The sequence below is a fragment of the Myxocyprinus asiaticus genome, chromosome 21, assembly GCF_019703515.2.
Source record: "Myxocyprinus asiaticus isolate MX2 ecotype Aquarium Trade chromosome 21, UBuf_Myxa_2, whole genome shotgun sequence".
Taxonomy (NCBI): domain Eukaryota; kingdom Metazoa; phylum Chordata; class Actinopteri; order Cypriniformes; family Catostomidae; genus Myxocyprinus; species Myxocyprinus asiaticus.
The window spans coordinates 38,492,140-38,511,384 of NC_059364.1; the positions used below are offsets into that span (position 1 = coordinate 38,492,140).

Here is a 19,245-nt window from a genome sequence, read left to right on the forward strand (position 1 = left end):
GATCAGCAGTTCCAGAAATACTCAAACGAGTCCGTCTGGTACCAACAGTCATGCCACGGTCCAAATCAATGAGATACATTTTTCTCCCAATTCTGATGGTTGATGTGAACATTAACTGAAGCTCCTGACCCGTATCTGCATAATTTTATGCACTGCATCGCATGGATGATTGTTGGTGCCAGACGGGCTGGTTTGAGTATTTCTGTAACTGATGATCTCCTGGGATTTTCACGCACAACAGTCCCTAGAATTGACTCAGAATGGTGCCTAAAACAAAAAACATCCAGTGAGTGGCAGTTCTTTGGACAGAAATACCTTGTTGATGAGAGAGGTCAATAGAGAATGGCCAGACTGGTTTGAACTGACAAAGTCTACGGTAACTCAGATAACCGCTCTGTACAATTGTGGTGAGAAGACTATCATCTCAGAATGCTATTCTGAGATGTGGGATGTCGCTGTTTTGGCAGCACGAGGGGACCTACACAATATTAGGGAGGTGGTTTTAATGTTGTGGCTGATCAGTGTACAGTATATACAGTATATGACAAACTGATGTACTCGAACAAAGTTACGCACTAGTCAGATTGCAAAACTTGCAATGTGAATACGCTGTTAAAGCGCTCGACACATAACGCAATATCCTAAACTGTAATGTAATTTGTATTATAAAGTATTGTAGTGTAGTAATAAAAGTGTGGAATTCTGTGCCACTAGCTTCACCAAACGGAATTGCAAAATAATCACTCTTTCAAACAGATTCCAGAAAACTCCCCTGGTCTTCCATTGGTTGGACAAACAGATAGTCTTGCCCCAAATTCACTGCCATTTTTTAGACTTTTTAGCAGTCCCTTGCCTTGTTTACTAATGAATAGCTAAGCAGCTTTAGCATCACTCACATGCTTTGTATCCAGTATATTCCTGTGCATGATACTAACTGTTTTGTTTTTTGTCCCGACCCACCCGTCTTCATCCACCCCCCACCCTCACATTTTTCTGCTCACTGCAGCTGCCCTTGCATTCTCTCTTGCAGCGAGCGCCCAGGCACCCCGGATCCTCACTGGCCCAGCACCTGTCCTGCAGCCCACAGCCTTGCGTACACCCACGCCCGCGGGGCCCACCATCATGCCCCTCATCCGCCAGATCCAGACCGTCATGCCCAACGGCTCAGCCCACCCAGGAGCCACCACCCTGGTGCAACCCGGTCCGGAGTCGGGCCTGATTTACACGACACCCTATGAGTACCCCTACACGCTGGCCCCCGCTACCTCTATTCTGGAGTATCCAATCGACCCCAGTGGGGTGTTAGGTAAGCATAGCCCTACCTGCCAATGTCCCAGTGGTTCAGCACACCACCTCCACCAGAACCCCCTTCAGCATGGGCACTGGACCCCTATGCCTACCTTGATTCTACACCATTCCTCTTAAAGATCACCTATCAATTATATTTTGGTCATCATGTACTAACACTCATGCCGTTCCAAACCCTTTCTTCTTGGAAAAAACACATAATGAGAAGTTTAGCAGAATGTTCATGCAGCTCTTTGCAATACGATGTTTGGAGCTCTCATACTCCAAAAATGACATAAAGCACCATAAAGGTGTCATGAAAGTGCTGTTAGCGCTATATTCCACATCTTCTCAAGCCATTCGATAGCTTTGTTTGAGGACCAAACCAAAATGTAAATCTTCACAGCTCCAGTCCCCAGGCACTTTTATGGAAAATGGCAAAACTTCTCCATTTGTGTTCCATATAAGAAAGAAAGACATATTCAGCCTGATCATCTTATGAGATTACGTGACTGTGGTGACATTTTTGCAAAACTTATATTACGTGGTTCCTGGGACCTACCGTGGCAGCTCAAGGTGAAATGACCACTGTGGCGCTAAAAGCAAGTTACATTTTCTCCCAAACAGATGAGGTTTTTAAGGTTAATGCTTTTAATTAAAAAAAACCTACCTTAAACCTTAACCTTACTGATAGTGTCATAAAAAGCAAATGTGAGATGAAAAATGCAATTGCTGAAGCAACCATGTCACTTTGTGGTGCTTCTATGACACTCTGCAGGACTCGTACCACGGTCCTTTGCATGCAAGTGCAATGCTCTATCAGTTGAGCTACTATGCAATTTGATCACATCTGATATATATATATATATATATATATATATATATATATATATATATATATATATATATATATATATATATATATATGTAGTTGGTTATGCAATGCAAACAATAAAATGTATCGCATGACAAGATAGCATTGTGTAAGAAACAGAGCGAAAAGTGGGTGTTTTACTTGTTATTTGTGTGAAAGGGAATAAAAATCACTGTTGTTTTATCACCTCTAGTGTTCAATTCACCAGGAAAACTGCCACAATACTTACAATGAGCCACATAAAAATTTAGCAAAATTGTAAGTATATTAACGTGATTCTATGAGACCAGGTTGGTGATATGGGTTTGGAATGACAGGAGGGTGAATACATAACAGAATTTTTATTTTGGGGTCAGACTATTTCTTTAAATAGACCTCCATACCCACACATACAGGCCCAAATCCTGCCCTCCTACTCCAGAAGAAAAGCTTCTCCTTTTCCCCTGTTTGGGTCACCGCCACCATCCGCCTCTACTGTCGTACAAGGAAATAAAAGGCAATAATATAAAAACGCAAACCGCTTTTTCCACATAATCCATTTAATGTCATAAAATCCTCCCTCATCACAAAAAGAAAAAAGAAGAAAGAAATCATTTTAAGAAATGTTTGTATAAATGATTTGGTTTTTAAGTGCTCCACTGGCTTTATTTGAATAATGAGAGCTCTCTCTCTCAAAAGACCTGTCCTGTCCACTCCACACAAGCTGTATGGCTTCATTAAAGCACTTCAAAAAAGCTGATTATGAATATCATGTTACCAACAGCATTCTGGCAGTTTAACACTGGCTTCTCCCAAAGGCACGGTGTTAAGTTGACCAGCTACAGAAAGCCTGTCCCAATGCCAAGAACAACGTGTCCTATTAGAGCCCATAAAGAAAGGGTTAGCTGCTGTCCAATAAGCATGATTATTGAGCTAGTCTCAAGCAAGCTAGTTCACAACAGCATCCTTATTGGACTGCATCAGCATTTCTTGGGTGGAGGGAAGCACCCTAAAGGGGCGTTCACACATACAGCAATTTGCACATAGAGTACACATACAACCATTCTCAGGTTGATTCCCCCAAAATGTGTAAACATTCAGTAAATTTACATGTGTAGTTATAATCAAGCTTCAGTGGGTTTTCGCGTAGTTGAGCTACAGTGTTCATCTGTCTGTCCAAGTATACATTACACAATGCGTAATCAAATATTTGAAGGACTTCAGCTGAGGAAGTGACAGTAATACTTGTCACGCATTACCTCTGTCTTTCGAAGAATGTGCACAACACTGAGGCCAGATGTGGTCCAATTAACTATATACATGCTGGATGAAGCCAAGCTGCAATCAGGTTATCTTGGTCTGTTAGTCTGACTTCACAAAAATCGGACTGGTATGAAAAAATGGTACTGGACTAAAATGTTTACATGGCATTTAAAAAAGACTAATTATTGTTTTACGTCGACTGAAATCAAACTTTTAAAGTGCATGTAAACATACCAACTGTGGTTCTGTGGCACTATCAAAATATTGCTCTGTTTGTTTGAGCATCCAAACCAGCACTACACAGCCCTGTTGACTCAACCAATGGTGTTTGGGGCAGGGCCATCTGTTTTTTCCGAAAATTGGCAGATTGGGGGCGTGTTCGGGAAACCTGTTTGACGCAAGTGCAGCAGAAAATACTTCATCTTTAGTGTGAGCATTTCCACTGTTCTAAATGAATTGTCTTAGACAGCATCCATACACTCATTAAGCACATTATTTGGGACACTATGGTCCTAATAAAGTTCCCTACGTGGTCTTCTGTTGTTGAAGCCCATCCGCCTCAAGGTTCAACATGTGTATTCTAAGATGCAATTCTGCTCACTACAATTGTACAGAGCTGTTATCTGAGTTACCGTAGACTTTCTGTCAGCTCTAACCAGTCTGGCCATTCTCTGCTGACTTATCTCATCAACAAGGTGTTTCCATCCACAGAACTGCCACTCACTGGATTTTTTGTTTTTGTTTTTGTTTTTGGCACCATTCAGAGTAAATTCTAGAGACTGTTGTGCGTGAAAATCCCAGGAGATCAGCAGTTACAGAAATACTCAAACCAGCCCATCTGGCACTAACAATCATGCCACGGTCGAAATCACTGAGATCACTTTTTTTCCCCCCATTCTGATGGTTGACGAACATTAACTGAAGCTCCTGACCCATATCTGCATGATTTTATGCATTGCACTGCTGCCACACGATTGGCTGATTTGATAATCGTGTGAATAAATAGGTGTACAGGTGTTTCTAATAAAGTGCTCAATGAGTGTACATAGGGATCTAATCAAAGTAAATGATGAATGGAAAACCATGTCTGAAATTGTCCACATTCTGAGTGCGTTTGATTCATGCATTGATAATCGTTCATCTCGTTCATGATATGATACATTATGCATTGCTGAAATTTATATTCGAACACTTTCCCCTCCAGAATGTTCATTTTTAGCAACAACAAAAAAACGGATTCTTTTTCAAATTAGAACAAAATCTTATGTTTACTTTTTTACTCTTTCAAAAGCTATGGTCAGCTGTGCATCCCACCAGTAACTTTAAGACATACAGCAGTTGGAACACCCACTACGACCAACAATGCAGCCACTCGGCGACCACCAATTATGATATCGCTGCACGTGTGAATGCCCCATAGGAGAGGGAAAGGTTTTCTGGTGATGGGAAAGGTGAGGGAGTTTTTCACCATTTGTTCTTTCTTCTGTGACCTATACAGGGTCCTCAAAGGCCGAAGAGCTGCCGCTCTACCTGGGCTTTCAGACCTGTCACATTCCCATCACACTCCAGCGTGGAGAGCCAACCGGTCGGCCTCCCTTTTAAAGTGGCCCCTCCTCTGTCCCCACCCCTCCAACAAGCCCCTCCCTCACATCACAGACACGCCCCTTCCCGTGTCCCCCACCTCCCTCAAATCGGACTGGCTGGACTCCCCAGCCTCTTTTACTTTCTGTTTGTTTTTGTTTTTTTCATCGAATCATGTTTTATTTTATTTTATTTTATTTTATTTTTTTGTAATTTTATCAATGTGATGTTTTAGTTTGTTGTGTGTATAGTGATGTGGGAGACAAAGCACTGAGCCCCAAAACTGCTGCACGAGTCTTTCTGAATGACCCCCATCCCTCAGACTGAGCAGGCTGCATCAGGGTTAGGGGCATCAGGAAGGGCAACATGAGGATGGTGAGGGGACAGTGGGGGTCAAATGGGGGCTTCTTAAATTGGGAGGGGGGACTATTTGAGAAAGGGTTATCTATTGAAAGCCAGGCTCTTCACCGAGCAGTTTTAGGACAGTTTAAGTTCACTTATAATGGTGTATTATGGCTGGAAAGTCTTAAGAGACATATACAGTCACATAGAATACATTGTCGGCTTAAAGAAACCTTTCTATTTAAAAGTGAATCTCAGAAAGTCTGTTAAGAAGATGTTTTGGTCATATTTTCATATCTTACATAAAAATGTATAGGAAGAAAATAGAAAATACAGTACTGTGCAGAGGTTTTAGGAACTTGTGAAAATTGTTGTATAGTGAGGATTTCTTCAAAAATAATGCCATAAATAGTTTTCATTGATCAGTTAACATCATACAAAGTCCAGTAAACATAAAAAAGCTAAATCAATATTTGGTGTGATCACCTTTGCCTTTAAAACAGCACCAATTCTCCTAGGTACACCTGGACACAGTTTTTCTTGGTTGTTGGCAGATAGGATGTTCCAAGCTTCTTGGAGAATTTGCCACAGTTCTTCTATCTATTTAGGCTGTCTCAATTGCTTCTGTCTCTTTATGTAATCTCAGACAGACATGACATCTGTTGCAGGGCTCCCTGTTCTTCTGTTGTAATCTTTTCTATTTGCAAAAGTAATGTTTGGGAGTCTAACATTTATATTTCCTATTGACACACTAAAGCTGAAGATATAAATAATCATCTTAAGACAAATGCTTTTGTGAAACATCTTATGTGCCTAAAACTTTTGCACAGTACTGTATATTGGCATAAAGAAAACAGCATTTTTGCTTTGTAACATTATTTTTATGAAAGATAAGTATATTTACCCCGCAAATTCTCATTAGTGTAATGCAAAAAAATAATAGTGATATATTATTTGACATATGTACATGGTCATATCTGATATAAATTATAATAATAAAAAAATCACATTATGTCTTTACTGTAATGGTATTTTTTATTTTTATTATTATTACAGTAATGGGTATCTAAGGAGAATTGAGCTAAAGATAAAATTATCTTTAAGATCATGCATAGGTTTATAGTTGTTTTACCTATGTTTATATTTTAACCTGGATTTCACCATGAAAATAGCCATAGAAGCTAGCATGGTGTTAACAACAAATAAAATAACATTATAACAACATCTTTGTTCCTTACTATTTAACTTGTCACAATAATTTGTTATTTCAAATGATTTAGTTAGAAAAGAAGTAGTTGAAAAAGCTTAATGAATTTAGCTTGGGCACCACTTTTATTGTGCTTAATTGCCATTTAAATAGTGTCACAAAGCAAAAATTCTTAATAGTTGCAAAAATAGGCTTCATTTTCTTTTTGCAAAAATATAATTTCTTGTTTTTTCCACTTGATTTTGTTGTCAAATATGACCTGGACTTGTTCCTGTGACATTCTCCCTTTGAGTACCATATAGTCTCGTGAACTGTCCTAGATCGTGCTTTGGTGAAACGTCTGACTAATTGTGTGTGTTGCTTCCCCGAGGATTGCCAGTCCCGGCACTAATGTCCCATTCCCTTCCTTTATCCTTTAGGTGTGGCTTTCCACACGAAAGGCTAAATGTGGAGCCTCACTGCACCCCTCATCCCATCTGAGTGTTAACACACACATGCGCTTTCGTTTCACAGCTGCCTTTTTGGTTTTGAGTGTTGTTTGTTGAGAAGCATGAATCTGGGCCTAGCAGTCAGCCACACACACTCCTGTTTGTTTACACTGGCAATTCCCAGAGCCCAAAGAGGCTGTACTTGTAATGCCATACATATGCCTCCATACTCATGCATCTGTGCTGCTGACTGCTATGTTTTAGAGTGGAATGGAAAGAAAGAAAAATCGATCAAACATTGTCCTGCTTTACTAATCACTTAATTCATTGCTGTACATTTCTATTCTTCCTTTTTTGTACTATACAGCAAATGTGCCTACATATTTCCTCTCTGTGCCCAAGCTTAGAGAGTGAGTTTATCAGTATTATATTTAAAGATCTTCTTCAATGTCGCTCCACTGCAAGATTACGTGACTAGTAAAGCTCCCTAGTTAGGGTGTGTACTCCTGTGTGCTCATCACTAATGTATGTCATACTGTATCCAAGCTACGCAAAAACCCACAGATCCACTGAGGATAAATGAAATCATGTTGGAATTTTGTACTTTATAGATTTGCATATGGGGAAAAAAGTATTATTTGTGCCTTAACTTGTATAATTTAAATGATTTGCATTTGTCAAACATATTTGGTCATACCGATCAATTATACGATTCCTGTTTGATTCATCTGATGGAAACTGTGAGGTTTGATTGATCTGTGTTTTCTGGTGATGTTATTGCAATCTAAGCAGGTGCAGTGACAACTAAGGTTCGAAGGCACGAACTGCGCGTCCATCCTTACCAAAGGGTAGTGACCGCAGACAGAGGTTAGTTTAGTCCATGTGCTTCTATTCATTACCAGTAGCAACTCACTGTTGGTCCTGATCTTTTGTGCAACGTGTGCAGTATGAGCATGTTAAAAGATCCAGTGCTTGAATTCAGCAGACTCAGCCTTCTGTGCCATTTAATAAGGTGTGTAGTATGTGTTTGTTTTAAAGCCTTTGTTTTCTGTGCACACACACACACACACACAGACACATGATCTTTCCTGCGCAGGTAGAGTGGTTGACTTCATTCCGTTATTTTGATGACTTTATGACTTCAACATAATGTTAATGACAAATAATGGAACTGTTCATGTGAACATGGGCTTAAATCGAGTTTCCATTATGCTCTTTTCACAAAATTAAAATGTGTAGTTGAAGTTTCTAATAAAAAATTACATTTAATTTTGTTGAATATCAATAAGTCAGTTTCATGGAATGTGTTATTAAATTGAAATAAGTCAATCGCAAAAATAGGCTGATTTATTTTTCTGTGGTGTAAGGGTTTGTTCTAATTCACTAACCCTTAGTTCACCCCAAAAAAATGAAAAGTCTGTCATCACTGTAAAATGTAAATTAATTCTCAATTAAAAAAATTTCCATTTTAATTTATCCTATAAACTTTGCAAATAATTCAACTCCAAGCTCTAACGTACAGACTCCATTAAAAGATTAATTTGTAGATAACTTCAGCAGGCGTGCTATCTGTATTGGGATTTTGTAAACTTTATACTTTAAAATTGAAATTTGAAGTTTGATGTGTAGATAATTTAAGCCTCAGGCATGCTATCTATTTTGGGGTTTAAATTTCATTTTGAAATTTAAAATTAAAGTTTAAAAGTGTCCCATTGACTTCAAGTAATAGAATGTTCCCCATTCAATCTATTTGACATCGATTAGTACTTGTAATGTCATTTTTTATTAATCTCTTTACATTTGTATTTTGTTTTTTATTATTATTATTATTATTTACTAAGAATCAAAGCCTAAAACCTCAGCTTACCTGCATACCTTCTGCCCAATAACCTTTAAAAATTAGTTAGAAAATTGAGAATTCTTAGAAGAAAAAAAAAGGATGTTGAGAAAATGACAGGATTTTTATATTTGCTGATGATATATATCTGCATCATAATAACAGCTAAATGTACACCAATATTATTACATGGTCTGCATAAATGTTTAAAATAGTGACTAACCCACATTACCCACTAAAGTAAGATGGTAGTGGTGTGGGAAATGATTTGATAAGCAAAATGTGCATGTTAATTTATTTGCAGTATTCAACACAATGAAACATAGAAATATTTCCAAAAATTCAAAACTTATATTTGCCTGTTCACATGTATCTAGTTGCATTTAAATTCAGTTGGCGCAGGTTAAAATTTTGTAAGTGACATGTGTGTGTGCACGGTTAATATGTTTTGTTTGGTTCCATCTTTAATTTGGCTCGCTTTTGCTGGCAAAAAGACCACGGATATCAAGCAGATCAGATACTGATATTTTTGGCAATGTTGTATTTTCATATCCTTTTTGTGCTATATACAGGTTTTATATAATAGAACTACTTCTTTGAAGATAAATTTAAGAATCCATTTGCACAGAGCTTCCAGAATTCCATTCTGTGCATTTGTACTGGACCACACCAATCACTTTTTATTTCAGCCATTTACTTTATTATTACTATACTGTTGGTATTTGCCTAATTTCAAAAAGAGATTATATGTGGCACAAATCTTTTACTTTGCACTGAATAATAAATCATAAACATCTCCTCTGCTCATGAGAGTAAACATGTTAAGTGAAACCTCCATCAAACCTCAGACCATGAAACTGGAAAGAATCTATTGAGTTCCTGTAAGATCAGAGTCTTATGGTGCACCACTGCTGAGTGGCAGAGTATAGATCAGGGGTCGGCAACCTATGGCACGGGTGCCAGCATTGGCACGCAGAGGGGTAATCACTGGCACGCCAGCAACGGCGAGAGAGGAGTAGACTATTTTATTTATATAAATTCCGCACCTGATTCCAGTCTACATCTTGATGTAATCCTTCCTCATGATCACGCAGCGTGTTTTCATCAGCTGAATGGGAGGATAAACACTATTTAAGTGTGACGAGACTCGCACTGCACGTGCAAGCCATTCACACATCACGAGCCGGCACCTCTTCACTTTCAGTTAATCGCACGGGAAAACACGCCAGCTTTGCTTCGGTCAGGCTGCGGATGACAGCCTATATTCCATGTTTCATTTGTTTCTTTATGCTTTCAGAACAACACATGATGTAATTAGGAAAACACCTCTATTAATCCATGAGATTTCCCTCATTAAACCATGCTCACACTCAAAATTACATGAAACGGTTAAAAGAGAAAACATAAACCCACATCATGGGTTTCAAAAATCTTTTCAAGTCTATTCAAAATATAAATTAAACCTGGAAATAAAGTTTTAGGATTTTGGAGAAGCGATTCACCGAGAAGGGCTAAATAGTTGATCTGCTTGTGATGCGCGAATGGCTTGCACGCACAGCGCGAGTCTTGTCACACTTTAATAGTGTTTAGTCTCACATTCAGCTGATGAAAACATGCTGCGTGATCATGAGAAGGATTACATCAAGATGTAGATTGGAAACAGGTGCGAAAAACTTCATATACTGTAAATAATATAGCCTGCCGAAACCTGGGAAGGAGGAGGGATTCGCTGTCTCGGAGTCCTCGCCGCTGCCATCTGCCTGGGGACGGAGGACTCACTGCCATCCGCCAGGGGAGGAGTGAGCTGTCATCCGCCAGAGGTCAGAGGAGTGGCTGAGGACCAGGCGACGGCGTGTCCGGGGACCGGCGAGCCAGTTTTCTCTTTCTCTGCTCTCTCTGTCACTCCGCCTCGCTATTTCCCTCTCCCCTTTCCCTCGTCTCTCCCAAGGCTCCAGAAAGGCGGGGAAGACCTGCCGGCAGGCACGGCTTGAAGGGCAACCCCCCCCTCCAGGAAGGGGAGGGGAGGAGAGTACGTCATGCCGGGGTTTCCCTGGCCTGAGTTGGGCGATGAAGGAGTGTGACGAGGAGGAGTGCGGGGCCGGGCCGTAAGGACACACGCCCAGCCCAGAATCGGCTAATCAACCGGGAGGGGGAAAAATGAGCCGGAGGCACCAGTTTGAGAGAGAGAGACACATGCGGCTGCTGTGTGTGTCTATGTGTTTGTGTTTAAGTTGATTTGAGTTCATTTATGTTATTAAAACTTACATTAACTGTTCAGCCGGTTCCCGCCTCCTCCTTGCCCACCTTACCCTGTTACAACTGTGTTAACTCATTTTGTACAAAAGGACAGGTTTTCTTTCATTAAAGCACTTTCACAAGATGCTCTGTGAAAATTCACATGCAGGATTATGATTATATCATAACCATCGGGTTTTGCACACATTTTTTCACTGAAACTGTTATGCGGATAATATCATTTGTAATGAAAAATAAACAATTAAATTAGAAAAATACAAAATAGAAACATTTTCACAAGTGGACTCAAACTTCGGAAAATCACATACATGCCCATGTTTTTGTTTTGTTTTGTTTTGTTTTGTTCCATTGACCAGGAAAATAAAAAATGGCACTCCATGTCAAAAAAGTGGCCGACCCCTGGTATAGATGCACTTAAGAAAAAAATCCACTTGATACATGTTTTTTTATATTTTACTGTACAATTCTTTTTGTTATTTTGTTGTTGAAAAGAAAATAGTATTTACTTGTGGCTTTTCAAAATATATAAAAATATATATCAAAAAATATATAAAGCAGGAATGTATATGAAATGTCAAATTTTACTTGTATTTTGGAAGAAATAGCAATGATATTATAGAGGGCTATTTGTAGGAAAGAAAAAATGTGCATCATAGCAGCTTTATAGCACCACGTTAAAGAATTTCCTATATTTTTGGATATATGTTAGGGCTTTATATGGATGACAGGACTTTTTCAATGTTTATATGCAAAGGCATTTTTATATTATGTGTCCTGTGATTTGTCAGTAGTCTGCAATGCTGAGGGTAATGGCTACAATTCCTACGGCTTGAATTTCCATGGCTATTATATGCTAGAAAATACCTTGTAGTGTCGCTTTGTATCATTAAGGCCAAGATTTTTATGTTGTTGTAAATAGAAAAAAAGATTTTGAAAAGGCAATAAAAAAAATTTATGGAATAAAAAACGATCAGCAGTTGTTTTGGCCCTAAATTATTTCTCCTCTCAATGTGGACTAAATGCCTCAATTCTCAACAAAACAAAAAACATTAATCTTCCATCTCCATCTTAACTACCAGCTTAAAGCTTAGCAGCTGCCTCTCTCAAGGTGCGTTCACACTAAAGTTTGTGGTCTATTCACTTCAATTCAAACGCATACGTGAATAAGAATGTAAGCTCAAGCTTCTGACTTGAAGATGTTTGACCAATAATGGATATAAAAATCACAGATTGGCCTCTTGGTTTGCAGTGTTGCAGGAAAGTGGAGTAGAAAATATAATTTAACATTTAGAATGTATTATTGTTTTTTAGAGAATAATATTTATTAAAAGCAATAGCCCTATAGAGTTGTGATCACTAATTTTCAGATCCGCAGTTCAAATTCTGACCCAAAATTGGTTAGGATTTATTATTGCTTACATTTACAAAGCATTTTGGCTGCCAACTTAAAAAATGTACAGTACATTTTCCTGAACAGCACTTTGCTCATTTCATTTCACAGCGATATGACATACTGACTCCTGAAAGATATTTTGGGACCTTTGATTGTTCAGACCTCTTGGAACTTTAACTTGCGTCTGCAGAAACATTGCACACTTAATGTCTAGTGTGGCCGCACCTTCAGTCTGTCTATTCACATTGACTGCTACTAACCACTGGACACATTTACCACAGTTGAATTCCTTTGTATTTTCAGTGTTTTCTCTTTTGATTTCTTCCTTCTTAACATGTGACCTGTCAGGATAGGCTGTCTGTCATGCTGCATGTAAAATCATGCATTGATGTCATGATTTTACTGTATTACAGAAATGAAGGCCAACAGTTAATTCCAGGCTCTCATATCCAGTCAACCCACTGCGAGTTTTGGGCCTGAAAAATACTCTACGTAAGACGTGAACAAAAACTCTTCTAGCTACGCAAGTTTGATTTAGCTGCGTTAAAAAACATGTCATAAAGTAATTCAAGTATGCGTTCACACTGTTGCCACAAGGGGCGCTGTAGCAGACATTAGCGTAAACTTTTCTTCTCCAGCCTGTTTCCTTTGTCAGGTCAACTACTATAATGGCGGAACAAGTTTGAAGAGAGTCTTGTTGAACAGGGACTAAAAACTAAATATTTTTTATTCTCTGGAACAATTGAAAGTGACTCTGTTCCTGTTTTTTAAAAAATAATAATTTTCAGTGTTTGTTTTTGTAGCTTGAACCATTTTTAGTCCCTTTTGCCGAGCAAGTTAGCTAAAGCTAAAGTGCTTAATTTCAAATTAAATTGCAAAAATAATGATTGTTTTCAAACAGGTTTACAAAACTTTTACCCATGTATGCCACTGGCCAAACAGAGAGATAATTTGTCCCAAACTCACGCCACTGGTTGAGCAAATGTTGCTACGTCAAGCTGGTCGGGATGCTCATACAAACAGAACAATGTTTGATAGCACCACAGAGCTAAAGTTTTTTCCTACAAATGGCTTACTTATAGCTGTCTTTGCATAGGCCTATTTCAACATTGACAAAAATTATGCACTTCAGCTTAAAAGTCGATATGCTTATAGCTAGCTACCTGAATAACAACATACCCGGTTTAACCTCCTGAGACCCGAGTGTGACTGCTGTGTGTATTTTCCATTTCCCTTTTTGAATTGTAACTATTAGCACCTAATAAACATGCAAAAATAAAAAATTACAAATCTAGAGCAAATAAAAATGTTAAATAATACTAAGCTTTGGAAAGTCCAATTTTTTTTTATCAAATTGCTTATTATTTTTCCAGGAGTGTTGGTTATTTATATTTTTTAGATGTTACAGACATTACATCAGAAATTAGCATAATTAATTCTGATTCAAAATAATGACCAATATCATCAAATCACTGCCAACCATGTTAAAATAAAATTATACATTATAAGTTCTGAATCTATGTACTGATTATCATTGTCCCATGTCTGCCAAACATGTTGAGTGGTCCAAACATCATCTGCAGCCTGAAACTGAACTTTTGGTAGGACTTTTGGATTGAATGCACTTAGCTGCATAGAGAGCTATAGGATGCTCCTTTGCTTCCTATTTAGTGAATGACTTAACCTCCAGTGTACTGTCTGTCTGCACTGGTCTCAGAACAGTTCGAAATGCACCTTATTTTCATCCTAACTCCATATAAAGCCTCTGAAAACAAACTTTTTCAGCTTTTGGATGAACCCATTGACTCTCAATGTGAAAATGCACAGTAAATATATAGAAATGCATTTACTAATGTTAATGAATAGAACCGTATTGTACAGTAATAACAAAATAAAATATGACAAAATTTATATTAAAATGAAGCGAAATTACTCACAGATGGGTTAGAGTTGAAAGTTATTCAAAATAACTAACATGTTGTTTAAACTTTAGGGAATAATGTCTCACATTTCACATATATGGACATCATGTTTATCAGCACGCTGATGCGCAAAAAATTTATACATTTTTTAAAGTGGCATATCAAACAAAACTAGAGACACTACTCTTTCCACCCAAACAGGTTTCAGTGTAAAAATGTAAAGAGGTTTCTTACCAGAGGCACTTTTGTTAGCTCTGTGTCCGGCACTTCACAGCAATCGACGTCATGTTGTTGTGTCACGTGACTTGGTGCGCCAGCAGTTTAACACTTAACTGACGGTCTAGAGTCTTGTGAACAGTGTTCAGTTGGCTTAAATTAATTTAAATTATGTGTTGCATTTAGCAAAGCCAAAATACAACGTCCACGCTTTTGGATGCAGAGTCGCACAAGGTTAATGGTGCAAACATCTTAAGGTATCTCTGTCGCCCCCTTGAGTAGCCACAGCAACGCAAGAGCGCACGCAAGTATGTTCAGTACGTTCAGTATTTTTTTCCGGCCTTACTCGCAAGATCAGCTGATTTTCACATTTTGTGCCTAGCAAAACATCACCTAAACGGTGTTGTGCAAGATATGAAACCTGCGCTCGTGGAGATTTGACTGAATCAAAAGCCTAATTGTGATTAGTTTATAAATACTTTTCATATTGTCATCCTGCTTTCACTAACTGAAACTAATCTCCTCTCTATCTTGTTTTTCTTTCCTCCTTCTTTTGTTTCCCTCCTGTCCTTGTTTTCCTTTTCTGTTCGGTTGTCTCTTTAACCCACCCAGCCACCACTGGCAACTAACCCTTGACCTTCTGACCTCTTCACCCAATGACGACCTGCTCATTACCTGCCTGCAGATCACACCTCTGCCCTAAACATGAATGAAAGAAAAAAGAGTATCTAAGAGCCTTCACTTGTCAAAGGCAATGGATATACAGCTTCCCAAAAGCTCACGTGTCGGACACGGGTGGCAGATGGCCGCCACTAACTTCTCAGAGGGGGCGGACGGTCCTGCCACTGTAGATCTGAACTGATCTTTGTAAGCAATAAGCAATAATGATTTCCCCCGCACCCTCTAAATCAAAGCCAGACCTTCAACAACTCCTAGTTCACTGCAATATAAGCTACATCACAAACAACACAGGCCCTTCTTACAGTGGAGAAAAACGGATGTCAACTGCCCTCCATCGCACTCCAAATCATGTCACTAAAATGATCCTCAAGTTACGGTAATGAATCTGTCTCTGAATGTATTGCATGATGGTGTGGATGGTGCATGCACCTCTTTATCTCATCATGGCAACCCTGTGAACTGGCGAATATGTCTGCAGTTCTATATCCTAACCGAACGGGCCATTATAGAAGTAATTTCAGCTAGGCAGCGTGAGTCAATGCTGACTTAATCTAATATGTAAGAAGAAGTGTATTTTCAGTATTCATATGAAAGCATTTCCCTTCCGGAACGATTCGACACTTCAGTCAACGAGCCTCTTTGAGGATGTATAAGCCATGCTTGCCTATCTGCTGTACAAATGTATGAAATTTGTAGATAACATGTTCAGAGAGAGGAAAAAGAAAACACATGTACAGAAACAACTTTTATTATTCTCCAGAGAACATCTATTTTTACAACTTGAGATTTTATACTGACAAACATTGTGATGAGAAAAAAAAAAAAAAATTAAAACTGAACCCTTTATGAAGTGAAAACAATCCAGTTTTCTTTAATTGGATGTAGACACGGATGACCAAAACATCCCTCTCGTTCTATGGAAGGGGTTGATAGGGAAATATCATTTAAGTGCCTTATCAAGGTTTCTCATGGTTCATGTTTAATCTGAATGTCATCTTTATTGGCGAATGAGCAGAACAGATCAGTACACACAGCTTTTCCTTGAAAAACACTACCAGTAAAAAGTTTGGACAAACTTGACTGAATATGTTTCTTACGGAAGCCTCGAACCGCAAGGTGAAAAAAAAACTTTGTGATTTTTTTTATTTTTTTATTTTATTTTTTTTTTAGGTGTCTTAGTGCCTTCCTAAGCCTATGTCCTACAAAATACAATTAAAAAAATTTGTTTAAAAAAAAAAAAAAATGTGTTTTTCTCTGAATTTTTTTTTTTTTTTTTTCTCTAAAAAAAAAATCCGATATGGTTCAGGGCCTCCATAGTTTCTCATGAAACAACTCATCACTGATGTGAAGACTTATGCTTGAAATTAGTTTTGTAGACAAATATAAATTTTGACTATGCATGAATTTCTTTACAAAACTAACAATCACGCCATGAGACTTTGTAATTTTCTTTTTTTTTTTTTAATTATAGAAATCATTTTCACACAATAAATATTGAAATGGTTTATGTTTATTTCACTCTTTGTTTAGATTATTAAAGTTTTAAACGTAGTAATTTTTATTTTATTAATGGATTTTCACAGTTTATTATTGAAAGTCTGGTTCTGGAACAAGGATAAAACTGTAAAAATTGTACATAAAAGGCATTTGAAAAGTACCAAAAATAAATGACGAAGGCCTGTTAAAAAAGTTTCCGATTCAGTTTTAGTGCGACCTTCATATGACAAAAAGAAAAAAAGTTTACATTTGTTAAAAACAACCCCTGAGACATGAAATTGTCAGACGTAGATTAAATAACCATATATACCTTTTTGAAATGGATGAGTTGACAAATGTCAAGCCTGCATGGGAACTCCTTCAGTACTGTTTGAAAAGCATCTCAGGATGCACTTCATGAAGTTGGTTGAGAGACAGAACCAGAGTGTTCAGGGCTGGAATCTAGACAAATGATACTTTTTGGTTATTTAATTCCCACACTTCCATTTGCGTTATTCAATAGCTTGGGTGACTTTACTATAATTCCTTAATGTGGAAAATAGTAATAGTAAAGCATAAGTAGGTGTGTCCAAATGTTTAACTGTTAGAAAAAATACCACCAGCCTATACCTGCCTTCCTGTTTCGGCTGCAACGAGTCAAAGTTTCAGCCCAGTATTACACGATGATCCAATTCAAGGCCTTCCGCACCACACACTTATTGACAAACAGATTTGGGGACTCAGCGCTGATTTATTGCCTTCAATCTTGACTCATCCTTCAGAATTGTGAGTATTTCGCTCGCAGTACTTGAAGAATGAATAAAACGATGAATTTTGCACTTTATTTTAAAGTTCATTGCATTGTAATATCAGTGTGGTAAGACATATATAACTGTCCCAACTATATGGATATACTGTATGGGAATACATAAGTATGATAATACATTATTTCACTATTAACAGAGGATAAGCTGTGTGTTCTGGGCTGCACTATAACATAATGTGTGTCCCCCTCGAAACTCTTTCTTTACTATGCAACAGAATGGCCTCTGACGTCTTGAGGGGAGTCTCTATGACATCAAACATGTCTTCCTGTTGTGTCTGTATCCACCCCCCCCACCCCCCTTCCCCACACACACACATTTTCCAGTTATGATTATGCAGTGACATAGCAGTATCAAGATTCAAAGTGTTTGGATTTCTTTTGGAATATGAAATTTTCTATACATTGAAAGCTATGTTTTTTGGTATTTAAGAGTACAGAAAATTGGTTAATAGGAGAATAGATCTAAAAGATAATTTCTGAATAAATGTAAAGTTTATTTAGAGGTGAGGTAAGTTATATCATAATTGATAAAGCATGGCGTTTCACTCTCAATGGCATTTAAAAGTATATATTCTAATTTGTGCTGGTTTTACAAACGAGTTTAAAGGTGCATTCAGTAGTTTGGAGCCAATTTATACAATTTTACACATTAATGAATGAATTGTGTTTTGTGAAGTTTGATCCAAATGGTGTACACTCACATGAGATGAAGACTGTACTCATAATAGTTTTCTATAAAAAGTGTTTTATTCTACATGTTGCGGGACACCCCTTCAATGTCTTTCGCCATGTTGCAATCACATGACCCGCCGTGTTTCACTAAACGTCGAAGAAGACAATCCTCGTGCTCATTGGCTGTCGCCTATGTAGGTACGCTTGGCTGTGCTTAGAACATTGTTGTTTGGTGATGCGAAGAGTGAAAAGAACACAATGGAACATACTTATTTATCGTGCTTTAGCAGCGGAGACAACGGGAGATCCAGTACTGCCGAAGAAGCAAAAAAAGTTCTGAAGCAACTTGCTTCAAGCAAGAAGACAGAAAGGCAAAAAAGGTTAATGGTAAGGCATCTACGTCTTCATTCGTTTAGTGCAAAGTAGCTTGGCACAACGATCATTGTGGATTTTGTGTAAACCATGACGTTGGTTGCTTGGAAATAAAACAAGTTCGTCAAATACAGTTTTCATGGACATGCTAAATTTGATCATCAAAAAAATTCTAATCTTTCCTTTACCATGACATTCTGTATCACTAGATAATTGAGGTTCGTTTCACGTTAAGCAGTTCTCTAATAAAGGTTAAAAACTGTCTTTAGAAATAACGTGAAACATAGATAGTCTCCAAAGATTATTGATATGAGGGATAGTAATAATCTGTCCTTAACAGTAGAAGCATGTTCACTTGATTTCTGACGCTTGTTTTTAGGCAAAGTTGACATTTTCCAGATGCAAATGATGTTCCAGAGCTGGCGGGGGCAGCAAATATGATCATGCTGATCCACGTCCTTAGATGGCAGTACAGCGTCTAACACCACTGTCACACCGGTACTTAGAGTACATGAAGAAGAGCAATGCTAACGCTAGATAGAGAACTACTGAATGCCCCTTTAAAGGCGAAGTGCGTGATTTACACCATCTCTATCTATCTATCTATCTATCTATCTATCTATCTATCCGTTC

The 19,245-nt window shown here is 38.1% G+C and overlaps 1 protein-coding gene across 6 annotated transcripts in view; it reads left to right on the plus strand.

The window, feature by feature from the left end:
- LOC127412298 (protein quaking) overlaps nucleotides 1–17,876 on the plus strand; it is a 138,436-nt gene extending 120,560 nt beyond the window's left edge. The window contains exons 6-8 of one of the 6 annotated variants that reach the window (XR_007892407.1): nucleotides 1,007–1,306; nucleotides 4,902–7,828; nucleotides 15,198–17,876. Coding sequence is in view for 5 of the 6 variants with exons in the window: in XM_051648541.1 (XP_051504501.1) it covers nucleotides 1,007–1,425 (419 nt within the window). In the remaining variant the exon portion in view is untranslated. Of the gene's footprint in view, nucleotides 1–1,006; nucleotides 2,052–4,901 lie in introns of those variants that run through there. The other 5 variants (XM_051648543.1, XM_051648545.1, XM_051648544.1 and 2 more) reach the window with 5 other exon arrangements.
- Nucleotides 17,877–19,245: the final 1,369 nt, after the last annotated feature.